We start from the raw sequence: 17,805 nt of genomic DNA on the forward strand, positions 1-17,805 counted from the left end.
AAGCTTGTGGAAGGCTAACCGAAACGTTTGACCCAAGTTAAACAATTTAAAGGCAATGCTACCAAATGCTAATTTAGTGTATGTAAACCTCTGACCCACTGGGAATGTGATGAAAGAAATAAAAGCTGAAATAAATCATTCTCTACTATTATTCTGACATTTCACATTCTTAAAATAAAGTGGTGATCCTAACTGTCCTAAGACAGGGAATTTTTATTAGGATAAATGACAGTAATTGTGAAAAACTGAGTTAAAAGTATTTGGCTAAGGTGTATAAACTTCCGACTTCAACTGTGTAGTCTTGTGAGTGTGCATAGTAAGTGCAAGATAAGGTCAATGCAGATAGTACAAACATAGAGTAGAGAACTGCAAATAGATAGATGAGAATGAGAAAAATACATCTGATTAAAGGATGGATCACCCAAATTACAAAAGGACGGATTGGTTTCCTTACACCCTGTAGGCAATCTGTGGACAAGGTACGATAGTGATCCAAGCTTTGATTCCACGCTCCATGTCCAAATCGTCAATGAAGTAACTTAATTGAGCTAGGCAACCAATGTCAGTCACTTTAAGATAATTTGGACCGGAAAGCAAAACATGTACTTGCATTGGTTTTGGACTGCATTTGAAAACAGTGGCCAGGTAAACATAAACAAAGCATGGATTGCTGTCTTACATTTTCCAGAGTGCTTAGGCCTACATGGTAAGGAAACCAATATGTACTATCCCTTTAATTCTCTACAAAATGTTAGCAATGCATATCTGTCTTCCTCAGGTGTTGAATTGTACCTACCATAAAGTTGGAACATTTGTGGCCTACTTTTGCAACAGTGGAGTAGGCTAACTATAGATGTTTGACAAAAGATGGGCGTTGTCCATCCAGTCAAATTTCTGGATCTGTGGTTGACACTCCTCGAAAGGAAAGATTGTTTGTTGCATAGAGTTAGATAGAGGGCTCTAGTACCAAAAACGATTTTTAGCATGGGGAAAGCCTTTAAGGACTTTCACTATTTTGAAGTAGTCAACTGGGTGGGACTTCCCATGGGAAAAGGAAGGATCACATAATTCCATCCAGATCACCAGGCGGGATCAGCCAATGAATTACACTCGTGAGCAAGCATTCCATAACTGCAGATGGCAGTAAAACATTCCATAACTGCAGGTGGCAGTAAATTGCCAAACTTGGCGTTATACCTGTTCAAACACACTCCAGGTGACAGTATGTACCCTTTCAGTTGGTTTGCCAACTCAAATAAGAAAATTGGCTACTTCAAAATGGAGATGGCCTCAATAGCGCTGCCAGAGCTACTGTATATAATGACGAGTGGTCAACGCCCAAACAATGGGAGTCATTATCCCAAGGGCCGAAAAGCAGGCGCTCTGCATATAGCTGTGTATTACCGCTTCGCCTCTACCTCTCTGGCACTGCCAGTGCTCTCACAGACATGCCTATCTAAGTCTATGGTTTGTCGGTTTCTCTAACAAACTTGGCAGTTTTTAGACCTGCCCGCAATGACAGCGTGTAAACCCCACCCATTCAGTTTTGATTAACCCCCCTCATTCTCTGTCTTGATTTGCTTTCGCTCTGTCAGTGACTTTTCCTCCCAAGTGTAGCCAGCAACAAGGTAGTGAGTGTACATCACACCCGGGCTGACGCGTGATTACCAATGGGAAAAAATTAAAAGGGGCGATAAACGCACGAAACATTCAAGGCAATGCCCCTTTTGTTGTCAGCGAGCGTTTTATAAGTGTTTGATTAGTTTGAATCTACCTACATTTTTGGAGGATGATACCACAATGAAGAACGTTAGCCAAATTTGGCGTTTTAGCTAGCTAAGTGTCATATATGGCTAGCTAGCCCGCCTAGCTATATATTTTAGCCAGCTATCTAACGTTAGCCATACTTGTTAGCTAGGTGGTCACGGCTAGCAAATACAACACAAGCTAGCTACAGTACAGTAGCTTGCTATCCTAGCTAGATAAAGCGAGTACTTTTTTTGTTTTTAATCTTCGTCGTGTTTTGCCGTTTAACAGCTAGTTAGAAATTTAGTTAACTAGCAGATGGACAGTTTCACAGAGGCTCTTTGTCACTACTCGGACGTTTTATGGTCTTGGTTCTGGGGCGGCTAGGCGTAGCATGAGACTGTACAGATGTGGCAGCCAAGTTTGTCCCGTTGTCTCCGGGTCTTGGGTTGGTAAGCATACGGGAATTTAAATGCGTTGGAAGAGTCGTTGCTAGAGAACTACGACATTTAGTTAGAAATATATTGGTCATTTTTGGACTGAAACGCTAACTATCCTGTTGACTGTGAAGAGCTAGCTAGCTATTGTCGCTGGTTAGGTGCTATCTAGTTTAACTGGGCCATATTAGCTAGTTGTATCTGCCTTGACTAGAGACTTACAAGCTGTCAAATATTTGGTGTAACTGCCCAATGCTAGCTCGCGCAAAGGCGTCCTCAAGAGGCCAAACTTCGTAGCTTGCTGGCTACATTTGTTGCATTCACACCACTCATTTATTTTTACCCTTGGACTGTCCATTCGGATTTACAAAGGGGATTGGGACAATTGTTTGCTATTAAGTGTGAGGTGTGGGCGCCGCATTCAAGTCTGGCGTTTAAATACTGCGGTGATGACTTTAGAATCCATGATGGGTTGTTGCCTGAGCGAGGAGGCGAAGGAGTCCAAACGAATCAACGCCGAGATCGATAAGCAGCTCCGCCGAGACAAGCGAGACGCGAGGAGGGAACTTAAACTTCTTTTGTTGGGTACAGTAACATTAAACCATTCTTCCTCCATACACACACGTTCCCATAATTTAATTAATTGGATGGATGCTTGAAGTCTTCAATTAGTGTGATTGGTATGTGATGGCTTTCAATTTCGGAGTCAATTATGCATCATTGCTGAAGTGATACCATTCATCATAATGATATGAGTATTGTATTTGATCTATAAGGATTTATAGTATGCAAAACAAGTTGCCCCCAATTACATAACAGCCATGCTGCTGCTGTTGCTGCTGTAAACCACAACGTTTCCCTACGTTATCCGATATGTAAAGCGATTTGACTTTATGATTTGGATGGCATTGTGAGAGCAACTCTGCATTGTTTGTAAAGGACTCGTGCATATCACGGGAAAGTCTACACCTGTTGTATTTGAAACATGTGACAAATAAATATTTTATATTGAGGATTCTACGTGAGCCTCCAGGGCTGACATAGCTGAGCTGTATTACAGTGCATAGGACAAACATGAGCCCCACAGTGGACACGTCATAAAACCTAGCAGTCAAGCACAGAAATAGTTCCAATCGTTTTTATCACCATTCATTTTTCCCATAGGAGATTTTAGCACCAGTTCAAACAAGGTCTGTTTCATGTAGGCTTTCCCTGGTGTGACGTTTTGATAACTGAAAATGTCTCTTTGACAATGTGACTTTTATCAGTATCAAGTACATTTCCCCTCAGCATAGTATTTATCAGCAAAGTGGTTTTATTTCGAGGGTGTTGGGAGCACTGTAAGTTATTTAAGATAACTTCCAAGAGTTACAGTTTCAAAAGATGGGCAGGGACTCCACTGTGCTGACTTTAGGGGGACGCTTGTTCCACCATTGGGGTGCCAGGACAGAGAAGAGCTTTGACTGGGCTGTGCGGGAGCTGCCCTCCCGTAGGGGTGGTTAGGGCCAAGAGACTAGAAGTGGCGGAATCGGTCTTGAAGATGATGCAAGCTTCAACTGGAAGCCACTTTGGATGGTTGAAGACCAGGTGGGCTGCGCCATTCTGAATAAGTTGATGGCACAAGCGGGGAGTCAAGCCAACAGATGCACGAGTCTAGACCAGGATTTCTCAAACTCGGTCCTGGGGCTCCCACTGGGTGCACATTTTAGTTTTGTTCTAGCACCACACAGCTGATTCAAATAACCAACTCATCAAGCTTTGATTATTTGAATCAGCTGTGTGGTTCTAGGCAAAAACCAAAAAGTGCACCCAGTTTGGCCTGGATTAGGACCTGCGCTGTGTGAGGAAAGGTCGTACTCTTTGGGTGTTTTTAGAGCATTAACGAGTCTGTGCTTTAATGTTTGCAAAGAACTACAGGTTGTTGTCCAGGATTATGCCAAGTTTCTTTGCACTCTGGGATGGGGACACTGGAGTTGTCAGCTGTGATGGAGAGTTCTTGAAGCGGGCAGGCCTTTCCCGGGAGGAGGACAGCTCAGAGGTTTAGCTTGAGGTGGTGGGCCAACATCCAAGCTGAGATATCTGCCAGACACGCAGAGATGCGTGTCGCCGCCTGGGTGTCAGAAAGGGGGTAAGGAAAAGAGATGTCATCCGCATAGTAATGATAGAATAGACTATGTGAGGAAATGACAGTGCAGAGTGACTGTGTAGAGAGAGAGAGAAGAGGGTCTAGAACCGAGCCCTGGGGGACACCAGTAGTGAAAGCACGTGGTGCAGACACAGATCCTGTCTACCTGCCAGGTAGGATGCAATCCAGGAATGTGCAGAGCCTGAGACACCCAACCCTGAGAGGATGGAGGATCTGATGGTTCACGGTTTTGAAGGCAGTGGATAGATCTAGGACCGGGGGGAAAGTAGGCCAACAGGCCGTAACCGTCGGGCACTTCAATCCAGCCCGCGGGGCATACATATATTTCTACATTTGTAGTTAAAATTTTTTACCCTTTTTTTTCTCCCCAATTCCGTGGTATTCAATTGGTAGTTAGTCTTTTGCCATCTCTGCAACTCCCGTACAGACTCGGGAGAGGCGAAGGTCGAGAGCTGTGCGTCCTCCGAAACACGACCCAGCCAAGCCGCACTGCTTCTTGACACAATATCCGCTTAACCCAGAAGCCAGCCGCACCAATGTGTCGGAGGAAACATGCTACCGGCCTGTCACAGGAGTCGCTAGAGCGCGATGGGACAAGGAAATCTTAGCCTGCCAAACCCTCTCCTAACCCGGATGACGCTGGGCCAATTGTTTTTTAAATGTTTTTATTTTACCTTTATTTTACTAGGCAAGTCAGTTAAGAACAAATTCTTATTTTCAATGACGGCCTAGGAACAGTGGGTTAACTGCCTGTTCAGGGGCAGAACGGCAGATTTGTACCTTGTCAGCTCGGGGATATGAACTTGCAATCTTTCGGTTACTAGTCCAACGCTCTAACCACTAGGCTACCCTTCCGTTGGGCCAATTGTGCGCCGCCTCATGGGTCTTCCAGTCACGGCCAGCTGTAACACAGCCTGCGATCGAACCCAGGTCTGTAGTGATGCCTCAAGCACTGCGATGCAGTGCCTTAGACCACTGCGCCACCCGGGAGGACCCCGTAAATTGATTTTAACCATTGGTCCCCCCAAAAATGGGGCCCTCTGTTGAGTTTCAAAATCCCGATGTGGCCCTCGAGCCAAAAAGTTTGCCCACCCCTGATCTAGGAGGATGAGGGGAGAAAGTCCGCTTTGGCAGAGTGGAGAGCCTCTGACACAGAGGAGAGTGGTCTGTTGAGTGAGCTGCCTTGACGCCTGTCTGGTTAGGGTCAAGAAGATCGTTCTAAGGGAGATAACGAGAGTTGGTCAGAGACCGCACGCTCAAGTGTTTTAGAAAGAGAATAAAGGGATACCAGTCAATGGGTGGGTTTCCCTGTGGGTCCAGCTTTTTATTTGACTTTCATGGGCTTATCAACACCAAAGATAACAATTACATTTTAGAAAAACAATGGTAACACTAGCTATTCTCTTATGGAATTTGAAAGCCCTTTAATATTGCTAGTAAATGTTCCAGCTGTCTTGATATTCTAGCAAGAAACCATATTGAAATAGCAATGCTCAAAGAAACTCCCCTGCACCAAAAGAAGAAAATGGAAATTCAACATTTAAGCCTTTCTGATCATCATGCTTGTTACTGCCAGATACACATTTCAGAATCTTGTAAAAGAGCCACAAGGTGGAGCTTTAATATTTCCTTACTACAAAATCCTACTTTCTATGAAAATTTGAAATTGAATGAATTCATAATGATTTACCCCATTATTCTCCTCAATTTTGTGATATCCAGTTGGTATTTATAGTCTTGTCCCATCGCTGCAACTTCTGTATGGACTCTGGAGAGGCAAAGGTCGAGAGCCATGTGTCCTCAAACACTGCACTGCTTCTTGACACACTGCTCGCTTAACCCTGGAAGCCACCCGCACCAATGTGTCGGAGGAAACACCATACTGCTGGCAACCGTGTCAGCGTGCATGCGCCCGGCCTGCCACAGGAGTCGCTAGAGCGTGACCAAACCCTTCCCTAACCCGTACGATGCTGGGCCAGTCTCCCGGTCGCGGGATCGAACCGGGGTCTGTAGTGATGCCTCAAGCACTACGATGCAGTGCCTTAGACTGCAGGAGGCCTAGATTGAATAATTAAAAAAAATGTATATAAGAACTCCTCTTCTCTCAACTGAGGAAGCCTGCTTGCTGGGAGCCCTCATTTCTCTCCATGAACTCAGAAGGGTATGGGATAACATGAATAAAGGCACCTGGTTGTGACTGTATTCCTCCTGAGGTCTATTTAACACTTTGGAATCAATTAGTTCCACCGTTACTGTTACTTGAAAATATTAACACAGCCGTTCACAAAGGTTCATTTGGAAGGGATTTAAATACAGCACTAATTCCGCTTTTATTAAAAAGGTTACGGATGCCACACAGTGCTCTCACAAACTCCCTCTATCTTTGATAAACACAGTTTAATATCTATTTTCAAATGTTCTGTCTTCCCGTCTCGAAACTTACTTACCCAAATTGATACATCTGGACCAAAGCGGGTTTATTAAATGATTATCCTCAGAACCTTCGTCTATTACATATCTTACATGCTTCATCAGAAACGAAAGCTCCTTGGGCAGTTCTCTCGACGCAGAAAAAGCTTTTGATAGACTAGAAGGGTCATATCTTTAGTTGGTTTTTGAGCATATAGCTCCAATTTCATGATTAAAGTACTATATGACAATCCTTCAGCCATAGTAATAACAGGCAATACCTGCTCTGTTCCGTTCAGAATAACTAGAAGTAGCAGGTAAGGTGATTCTCTCACCTCTCCAATTTGTCTATGGATCCCGGGCGATTTGATAATTGATGGAAATTACTCATCTCTCAATTCTATGGATCACATAATCTCATAATATGCCGACGATATCTGACTTTCTCTTGACAATATATCTCAATCCCTCCCAAAAGCAGCTCTATTTCAAGTTATAAAATCTAACAATCTGCCCTACTGCCACTCGACCCTGATGGAGGACTCCATCCCAATCGTTTCCCATTTGAAATATTTGGGAATAGAGATATTTCCTTCCTTAGATAAAACCATGGCCTGAAACTTTAACAGAACACTCAATTAAATTCAACCGGACTAGATGGACTAATATCCCAGGTTTTTTAACCGGGAGATTATCTATTATCAAGATTAATATATTGCCACAGCTGAATTTTTGTAGTTTAAATGCTTCCCTTGTCTCCCCCTTCTGGCTATTGGGATCAAATCCAGGTCTGAGCGCAAACTTGAACATAGTGAAAATTTGGTGCAACTTCCAGCACGTGTTTGCTATGAACAGTTAGGCTGTACCTGCAATACAGTTTTAAGTGGTCATGTAGACTACTGTGGCTATTTTATCATAATGTAAGCCTACCAGAGTGGCCTACCATCAAAACCAATGGAGCTAATGTATCCCATAACATTTTAATATAGAAATAGCTGTTATATAATTTAGCCTACAGTAGCAGTCAATTTGTGGTGTTCAATGTAGGCCTACATTCCATAAGACTTTTGGAAAAAAACATGCATGGCTTGACATGAACCTGTTTATCCACTTGTGCTAAAGCTCTCGCTTTGATCCTAAAACAAGTGCATCTACTCACGACCGCTCATGCTGTAAACACAGTACAGTTCAATGTAAATGGCACAGATCCATATTATGGTGATGCTCTATTTGCATGTAAGCCTACTGCAGCTCTGATTGTTTATGCCACACTGGTCTGTGTAGAGTACGGGCTGACTACAACAAAATCTATTGCATAGTTTGTCTTGTTTCCCTATATTGCATTGATTCAATCAACTGCCACAGTGAAGGGAAACCTTGATCGTGTTAACATGGAAAACTCTAGAACACTGGTCATCAACCCTTTCTGAGTCAAGATCACAGATTCACAATGCAAGCCAAGATCTACCGCTCAGATTTTTTTTATAACAGGACTTAAAAAACGCAGGGCTAAAACAGTACTGTAGCAATGAGGTTTGTGCAGTAAGCTATAGGCCCAATACATTATCACCGCATATTTTTTTATTTTTAAATTTGATTTCACCTTTATTTAACCAGGAAGGCTAGTTGAGAACAAGTTCTCATTTACAACTGCGACCTGGCCAAGATAAAGCATAGCAGTGTGAACAGACAACAACACAGAGTTACACATGGAGTAAACAATAAACAAGTCAATAACATAGTAGGGGAAAAAAAGTCTATATACATTGTGTGCAAAAGGCATGAGGAGGTAGGCGAATAATTACAATTTAGCAAATTAACACGAGTGATAACTGATCAGATGGTCATGTGCAGGTAGAGATACTGGTGTGCAAAAGAGCAGTAACGTAAATAAATAAAAACAGTATGGGGATGAGGTAGGTAAATTGGCTGGGCTATTTACCGATGGACTATGTACAGCTGCAGCGATCGGTTAGCTGCTCAGATAGCAGATGTTTAAAGTTGGTGAGGGAGATAAGTCTCCAACTTCAGCAAATATATATATATATATTTTTTGCAATTCGTTCCAGTCACAGGCACCAGAGAACTGGAAGGAAAGGCAGCCAAATGAGGTGTTGGCTTTAGGGATGATCAGTGAGATACACTTGCTGGAGCGCGTGCTATGGGTGGGTGTTGCCATCGTGACCAGTGAACTGAGATAAGGCAGAGCTTTATATTGGCTTTGCTTGAATTGCCCTGCTAATGCATGGTTGTTCGGGCCATTTTAATTAAACGAAAAAATATATACATTACAGTTCAGAAGTTTGGGGTTACTTAGAAATGTCCTTGTTTTTGAAAGAAAAGCAACGTTTTTTTGTCCATTTTAAAAGAACATAAAATTGATCAGAAATACAGTGTAGACGTTAATGTTGTAAATTACTGTTGTAGTTGGAAACGGCTGACTCTGCCGTCTACACGGTATTTCTAATCAATTTCATGTTATTTTAATGGACAAAAAAAATGTTTTTCTTTCAAAAACAAGGACATTTCTAAGTAACCCCAAACTTCTGAACGGTAATGTATATATTTCAAAATTTGAGGTAGGATATATGATCACACCGGTAAAATATCTGTTGTATTACTTGTGAAGCACAGCTGAGTGAACATGCATTTAAATAATATTTCATTGGGCTGATGGTGCCTGCATCTGATGGTCAGTTTCAGCAGATGGAGAGTCCACCTCTCAAAATCTCCCTGACCAAAAAGGGTCACAGTCTTCCAGATTAAGACACAAGTTGAGTTGCTCTGCATTATTCCTGCCTCATGCACAAATTCATGTTGCTCTTATCAACAGAGAAAGTGAAATATTCCTCTATTTAAAAAAAGACCTAGCCAACCCTATAAAAACTTTCTTACTCATTCATTACTGCTGCAGTGCTTGTTGTAGCACTGAGTGGAAATAGGAAAAAGGTGCATTTTATAAGTTTTGAATACAAAGTGTTGACAGTGCTGAGTAAGAACTTAAACATGAATTCACTCATAAAAACAGCATATCTTTGCTGTATTTGTTGTCTCTCTAGTCATGGTTTTAAACATTTTGGAATCTCACAGTATCAACTTTGCTGTAGCTTTCTTTTATGCCTGCTACGATACTGCAGACACTGTCATCTGAGCCATCCGATTGGCTAGCGGTATGCTTATAGTGCAATTGATTTGCTCTCTGTGCCTGCCCATGAAGGTAGTTTGTACCTTGAGACACATGCAATAGTTAAAAATGGCAACAGTTCGCCTACCCGGCACAGGGCAGCTGGATCGGATGCACCTACCGCCAACATCCCGAGACAAAACAACAAAAAAAGGAACAAGGCTTTATCGTTGGGTTTTTTACAGAACATCAACCGGTTGTTGACCACTTCGCTAGATAGTTGAGTGATGTTCAATTTCGTGCTTAATTTCTGCTCGGCAGTCCAGGGGGAGCTGCGCAGCAGACTCTGGGATACTGCGCGCACAGCTCAGAGTGAATATTGATTGCAAGGTAAGTGAGCCTGGAAAACATTTATGAACTTGGAAAGAGGTAGGACGATTATCCATACCAAACTTCAAATTGTATTTACAGGCGCTAGTACATCCTAAATTGGTTTCGACATGATTCTTCTGCCCCCTGGCTGAGAAGAGAGATAAATATGGTGTCTCCTATTATCCTGGAAGAGGTGGTCTTCACTCATATATCCTATAATGAATGTCAACTTCGCTTTCGTCCAACTATTACTCAATTTCTATTTCTCTGTCAACTTGACGGCCATCGTCGATGGTGATGACATCGTGATGTCACAAATTGGTGATGGGCAGTGCAGTGAGCACACAGCAGGGTGACATGCCAAATGGCCTGTTCCCTATTTGCCATTGTTTCAATTTTCAATACATAATTATATATACGAAGGTATGTGGACACCCCTTCAACTTAGTGATTTCGGCTACTTCAGCCACACCCGTTGCTGACGGGTATAAAGTTGAGTACACATCCATGCAATGTCCATAGACAAACATTGGCAGTAAAATGGCCTTATTGAAGAACTCTGACTTTTAATGTGGCACCGTCATAGGATGCCACCTTCCCAACAAAGTCAGTTTGTCAAATTTCTGCCCCAGTGAACTGTAATTGCTGTTATTGTGAAATGGAAACATTTAGGAGCAACAATGACTCAGCCGCAAAGTGGTAGGCCACACAAGGTCACCGAATGGGACCACCGACTGCTGAAGTGCGTAAAAGTTGTCTTTGCTCGGTTGCAACACTCACTACCGAGTTCCAAACTGCCTCTGGAAGCAAGGTCAGCCCAAGAACTCTTCGTCGGGAGCTTCGAAATGGATTTCCATGGCCGAGCAGCCGCACACAAGCCTAAGATCACCATGCGCAATGTCAAGCGTTGGCTGGAGTGGTGGAAACGTGTACTCTGGAGAGATGAATCGCTTCACCTTCTGGCAGTCCGACGGACGAATCTGGGTTTTGTGGATGCCAGGAGAACTCTACCTGTCCGAATGCATTGTGCCAACTGTAAAGTTTGGAGGAGGAATAATGGATTTGAATATAGGCTACATTTTAATTTGAAATTAAAATGTGCAATTAGGTGCTGTTAGGTCTAGTTCTTTTTGACCATGTCTTAGGTCTACCTAAAGGTTTCTGAAAAAGAACATCAGTATGTTCACTTTTTCTGTATCAGAGTAGCAAAACTCCGCAGGACACGGCCCGCAACCAAAACATGCGGACTCTCCTTCACTGCAGCCGATGTGAGTAAAACATTTAAAAGTGTTAACCCTCGCAAGGCTGCAGGCCCAGACTGCATCCCCAGCTGCGCCCTCCGAGCATGCGCAGACCAGCTGGCTGGCTGGTGTTTACGGACATATTCAATCAATCCTTATCCCAGTCTGCTGTTCCCACATGCTTCAAGAGGGCCACCTCTTGAAGCTAAGGTAACTGAGCTAAACGACTACCGCCCCGTAGCACTCACTTCCGTCATCATGATGTGCTTTGAGAGACTAGTCAAGGACCATATCACCTCCACCCTACCTGACACCCTAGACCCACTCCAATTTGCTTACCGCCCAAATAGGTCCACAGACGATGCAATCTCAACCACACTGCACACTTCCCTAACCCATCTGGACAAGAGGAATACCTATGTGAGAATGCTGTTAATCGACTACAGCTCAGCATTTAACACCATAGTACCCTCCAAACTCGTCATCAAGCTCGAGACCCTGAGTCTCGACCCCGCCCAGGCCACTGGGTACTGGACTTCCTGACGGGCCGCCCCCAGGTGGTGAGGGTAGGTAACATCTCCACCCTGTTGATCCTCAACACTGGGGCCCCACAAGGGTGCGTTCTGAGCCCTCTACTGTACTCCCTGTTCACCTACGACTTCGTGGCCATGCACGCCTCCAACTCAATCATCAAGTTTGCGGACGACACTACAGTGTTAGGCTTGATTACCAACAACGATGAGACTGCCTACAGGGAGGAGGTGAGGGCCCTTGGAGTGTGATGTCAGGAAAATAACCTCGCACTCAACGTCAACAAAACTAAGGAGATGATTGTGGACTTCAGGAAACCGCAGAGGGAGCACCCCCCTATCCACATCGATGGGACAGTAGTGGAGAGGGTAGTAAGTTTTAAGTTCCTCGGTGTACACATCACAGACAAACTGAATTGGTCTACCCACACAGACAGCATCGTGAAGAAGGCGCAGCAGCGCCTCTTCAACCTCAGGAGGCTGAAGAAATTTGGCTTGTCACCAAAAGCACTCGAACTTCTACAGATGCACAATCGACAGCATCCTGTCGGGCTGTATCACCGCCTGGTACGGCAACTGCTCCGCCCACAACCGTAAGGCTCTCCAGAGGGTAGTGAGGTCTGCACAACACATCACCGGGGGCAAACTACCTGCCCTCCAGGACACCTACACCACCAGATGTCACAGGAAGGCCATAAAGATCATCAAGGACAACAACCACCCGAGCCACTGCCTGTTCACCCCGCTATCATCCAGAAGGCGAGGTCAGTACAGGTGCATCAAAGCAGGGACTGAGAGACTGAAAAACAGCTTCTATCTCAAGGCCATCAGACTGTTAAACAGCCACCACTAACATTGAGTGGCTGCTGCCAACACACTGACTTAACTCCAGCCACTTTAATAATGGGAATTGATGGAAATTGATGTAAAATATATCACTAGCCACTTTAAACAATGCTACTTAATATAATGTTTACATACCCTACATTATTCATCGTATATGTATATACTGTACTCTATCATCTACTGCATCTTTATGTAATACATGTATCACTAGCCACTTTAAACTATGCCACTTTGTTAACATACCCTACATTACTCATCTCATATGTATATACTGTACTCGATACCATCTACTGCATCTTGCCTATGCCGTTCTGTACCATCACTCATATTTTTGTATATATTCTTTATCCCTTTACACTTGTTTGTATAAGGTAGTAGTTTTGGAATTGTTAGGTTAGATTACTCGTTGGTTATTACTGCATTGTCGCAACTAGAAGCACAAGCATTTCGCTACACTCCCATTAACATCTGCTAACCATGTGTATGTGACAAATAAATTTGATTTGATGATGGACTTGTTAGAGGTCTGTCCATCTTTTGCCCTTTCCGTCAGGTCTGCTGGCTCACCTTTATCATTCGGCCTGAAAACAAAGAACTGCCAACTAGGCGTAAATATGCTTTTCTTTCCCACAAAGTCAGCCATAGATTTTCTGATTCAGCGTAGCCATACTGTAGTGGAACTTCCTTGTTCTACAGTTTGAAACTGTTGGAAAGTAGTTCAATGGAAGAATATTGCAAATGCACTTAGCCAGATCAAGATGCCATCACAATCGCCTACACTTGATACACTATTTGTTTTGAACCTTTTCACACGTACTAACAAACGGGTGTGATCATTCTACAGTGGTCCCTGCAGCGTATGCTCAAAGCGATGTGATTATTAAGCTTATTTAGAGCGTCCAGTTTTGATTGACGCAACAGTCAGCATTGGAGCTAGCCACTAAAAAAAATTCCTGAACGTGACCAGTTCATTTTTGGATGCAATGTTAAGACATTCACAGAAGTAGCGACAGCATACACAATCATCCAAACTGGAAAATGTAGGCTGTTAGGTCAATCTTTTCTCAGTTAGCGCTAACTCAAGCTGCCATTTTTAGAGAACTCTTGGCTGACAGAAGCCACAATATGAATGAGCTAATAGTAATTACTATTCACAATTCATTACATCACGGGTGAGCTCAACATTGATCTAAATACGAGACACTTTCTAGAAATCAAAAGTAATCCGACGATGGATAGTTTGTGCGCCGCCATGTTTGTTCTTTTGCGTCAAATAAAAATGACGAGACGAGTTTCATTTGCAGTATACATGTTGAAGGGGTTGTCATCTATTGTTCACTTGCCTTCATTCACTTCTGGAAGTTTACTCGAAAGATAAGTGAACCATTGCTTCACCTCATAACGTCTTTGGTCTGACAGACGTTTACGTGACACCCAGAATGCATTGTATGTCAACAAACATGGCGCCGCAAATAGCTTAGCCTTAGCTCATTTTATAATCAGGACAACAAAACACCCAAAAAGTATTTTACACACATCATAGGTGTCTGTTACAATCAATGCAATAATCGGAATGCATTATTTGTCACCAGTACTTAAACGGTAAATGCTCCATACATACATAGATACATACATAGGAAACAAGATGATATACAGAAAATAACGCACTTACTTTGATAGGAACGCACATATCCAAAGTTGCGAGTGCCAGTGCCAGCCAGAAAATGTGCAAGACTGCGCAAATGTTTGCATACTTGATGTGCGTAAAAAAATGGGGAAGGGCTGTGCTCGAAGAGCGACATTTGTCCGGCTCAGTAAAGATTCAAACATAAATTGTCCGCAACACTGAAATGCGCTACTTCACCTCAAATCAAACTGCTGTTAGAAAATACAACCTGTTTGAAAATCAAATTGAGTCATAGCCTCTAGATAATTAGCCGGCAGCTCGAGTTAACTGTACTGTTGCTTAATGTCACATTTTGGAACAGTGAGTGCATTCTGACATCACGTGCATAAAAAAAACTTGGGCTGCGGCGACCATTAGAAAAGGTTAGAAGGTAGGCTAATATAAGTGATATCTGAGTATTGTTATGGACAATAAAAACATAGTCCTACCAATTTTTGAAAATCATTCTGCAGCCTAGACTAGATAATTTTTCAATAACTAGGCCTAGCAATGTCCTTTACCAGACTCTGGAGGTGCAGTCAAATTTGTGACATCACGATGTCATCACCATCGACGGTGGCTGTCAAACATAGTTGACAAATAGAAGTTGCGTAATAATTGGACGAAAGCGAAGTTGACATTCATTATAGGATATATGAGTGAAGACCACCTCTTCCAGGATAATAGGATACACCATATCTCTATTCTCAGCCAGAGGGCGGAAGAATCATGTCAACTAATTTAGGCTGTACTAGCGCCTGTAAATACAATTTGATGTTTGGTATGGATAATCCTCCTACCTCTTTCCAAGTTCGTAAATTTTTTCCAGGCTCACTTACCTTGCAATCAATGTTCACTCTGAGCTGCGCACGCAGTATCTCAGAATCTGCTGGAGCTGCCGAGCAGAAATGAAGCACGATATTGAACATCACTCAACTATCTAGCGCAGTGGTCACCAACCGGTCAATCTCAAAGGCATTCCTAGTCAAAACCTAAAATGTTCTGTAAAAAAAACAACAATAAAGCCTTGTTCCTATTTTTAGTTTTTGTCTCGGGATGTTGGTGGTAGGTGCACCCGATCCAGCTGCCCTGTGCTGGGTAGACCTACTCAGTTTGCTGCATGCACAAAATAAATATTAGACAGCAAGCCTCTTGATCCAGGAGGGGATTGTCTGCTGTTACCAAGCAACTGATTGATTTTGGAAGACGCTAGATGGCTAACTAGCTCCTAAAATAGCAAACCAAATGCCCAACAGCATTTAGCACTTTTTAGACAGTTAACTTAATAGTTTAAAGATATCAAGCTGTCAAACAGTTGTTCCATACTGTAATTAGATCTGTAATTACAGTGTGTGTGTGTGTGTGTGTACAGTTGAAGTCGGAAGTTTACATAAACCTTAGCGAAAACTGAGCTTAAATGTATTTTCACAATTCCTGACATTTGATCCTAGTAAAAATTCCCTGTCTTAGGTCAGTTAGGATCACCACTTCATTTTAAGAATGTGAAATGTCAGAATAATAGTATAATTATTTCAGCTTTTATTTCTTTCCACACATTCCCAGTGTGTCAGAGGTTTACATACACTTAATTAGCATTTGTTAGCATTGCCTTTAAATTATTTTACTTGGGTCAAACGTTTCAGGTTGCCTTCCACAAGCTTCCCACAATAAGTTGGGTGAATTTTGGCCCATTCCTCCTGGCAGAGCTGGTGTAACGGAGTCAGGTTTGTAGGCCTCCTTGCTCGCACACGCTTTTTCAGTTCTGCCCACAAATTGTCTATAGGGTTTAGGTCAGGGCCTTGTGATAGCCCCTCCAATACCTTGACTTTGTAAAATCAAATTGTATTTGTTACATACAGTCGTGGCCAAAAGTTGAATGACACAAATACATTTTCACAAAGTTTGCTGCCTCAGTTTGTATAATGACAATTTGCATATACTCCAGAATGTTATGAAGAGTGATCAGATGAATTGCAATTAATTGCAAAGTCCCTCTTTGCCATGCAAATGAACTGAATCCCCCAAAAACATTTCCACTGCATTTCAGCCCTGCCACAAAAGGACGAGCTGACATCATGTCAGTGATTCTCTCGTTAACACAGGTGTGAGTGTTGACGAGGACAAGGCTGGAGATCACTCTGTCATGCTGATTTTTTTATTTTTTTTTATTTATTTCACCTTTATTTAACCAGGTAGGCTAGTTGAGAACAAGTTCTCATTTGCAACTGCGACCTGGCCAAGATAAAGCATAGCAGTGTGAACAGACAACACAGAGTTACACATGGAGTAAACAATTAACAAGTCAATAACACAGTAGAAAAAAAGGGGAGTCTATATACATTGTGTGCAAAAGGCATGAGGAGGTAGGCGAACAATTACAATTTTGCAGATTAACACTGGAGTGATAAATGATCAGATGGTCATGTACAGGTAGAGATATTAGTGTGCAAAAGAGCAGAAAAGTAAATAAATAAAAACAGTATGGGGATGAGGTAGGTAAAAATGGGTGGGCTATTTACCGATAGACTATGTACAGCTGCAGCGATCGGTTAGCTGCTCAGATAGCAGATGTTTGAAGTTGGTGAGGGAGATAAAAGATTTTTGCAATTCGTTCCAGTCACAGGCAGCAGAGAACTGGAACGAAAGGCGGCCAAATGAGGTGTTGGCTTTAGGGATGATCAGTGAGATGCACCTGCTGGAGCGCGTGCTACGGATGGGTGTTGCCATCGTGACCAGTGAACTGAGATAAGGCGGAGCTTTACCTAGCATGGACTTGTAGATGACCTGGAGCCAGTGGGTCTGGCGACGAATATGTAGCGAGGGCCAGCCGACTAGAGCATACAGGTCGCAGTGGTGGGTGGTATAAGGTGCTTTAGTGACAACGGATGGCACTGTGATAAACTGCATCCAGTTTGCTGAGTAGAGTGTTGGAAGCAATTTTGTAGATGACATCGCCGAAGTCGAGGATCGGTAGGATAGTCAGTTTTACTAGGGTAAGTTTGGCGGCGTGAGTGAAGGAGGCTTTGTTGCGGAATAGAAAGCCGACTCTTGATTTGATTTTGGATTGGAGATGTTTGATATGAGTCTGGAAGGAGAGTTTACAGTCTAGCCAGACACCTAGGTACTTATAGATGTCCACATATTCAAGGTCGGAGCCATCCAGGGTGGTGATGCTGGTCAGGCGTGCGGGTGCAGGCAGCGAATGGTTAAAAAGCATGCATTTGGTTTTACTAGCGTTTAAGAGCAGTTGGAGGCCACGGAAGGAGTGCTGTATGGCATTGAAGCTTG

At 43.0% G+C, this 17,805-nt stretch overlaps 1 protein-coding gene across 3 annotated transcripts in view; it reads left to right on the plus strand.

Moving 5' to 3' along the window:
* Window positions 1-1,560: 1,560 nt before the first annotated feature.
* Window positions 1,561-17,805, plus strand: part of LOC109902532 (guanine nucleotide-binding protein subunit alpha-11) — a 96,655-nt gene continuing 80,410 nt past the window's right edge. The window contains exon 1 of one of the 3 annotated variants that reach the window (XM_031786094.1): window positions 1,561-2,768. In XM_031786094.1, the coding sequence (XP_031641954.1) occupies window positions 2,633-2,768 (136 nt within the window). In that variant the 5' untranslated portion in view covers window positions 1,561-2,632. The remainder of the gene's footprint in view (window positions 2,769-17,805) is intronic. The other 2 variants (XM_020498956.2, XM_020498959.2) reach the window with 2 other exon arrangements.

This window comes from Oncorhynchus kisutch, linkage group LG13 (genome assembly GCF_002021735.2).
Source record: "Oncorhynchus kisutch isolate 150728-3 linkage group LG13, Okis_V2, whole genome shotgun sequence".
Classification (NCBI taxonomy): Eukaryota; Metazoa; Chordata; class Actinopteri; order Salmoniformes; family Salmonidae; genus Oncorhynchus; species Oncorhynchus kisutch.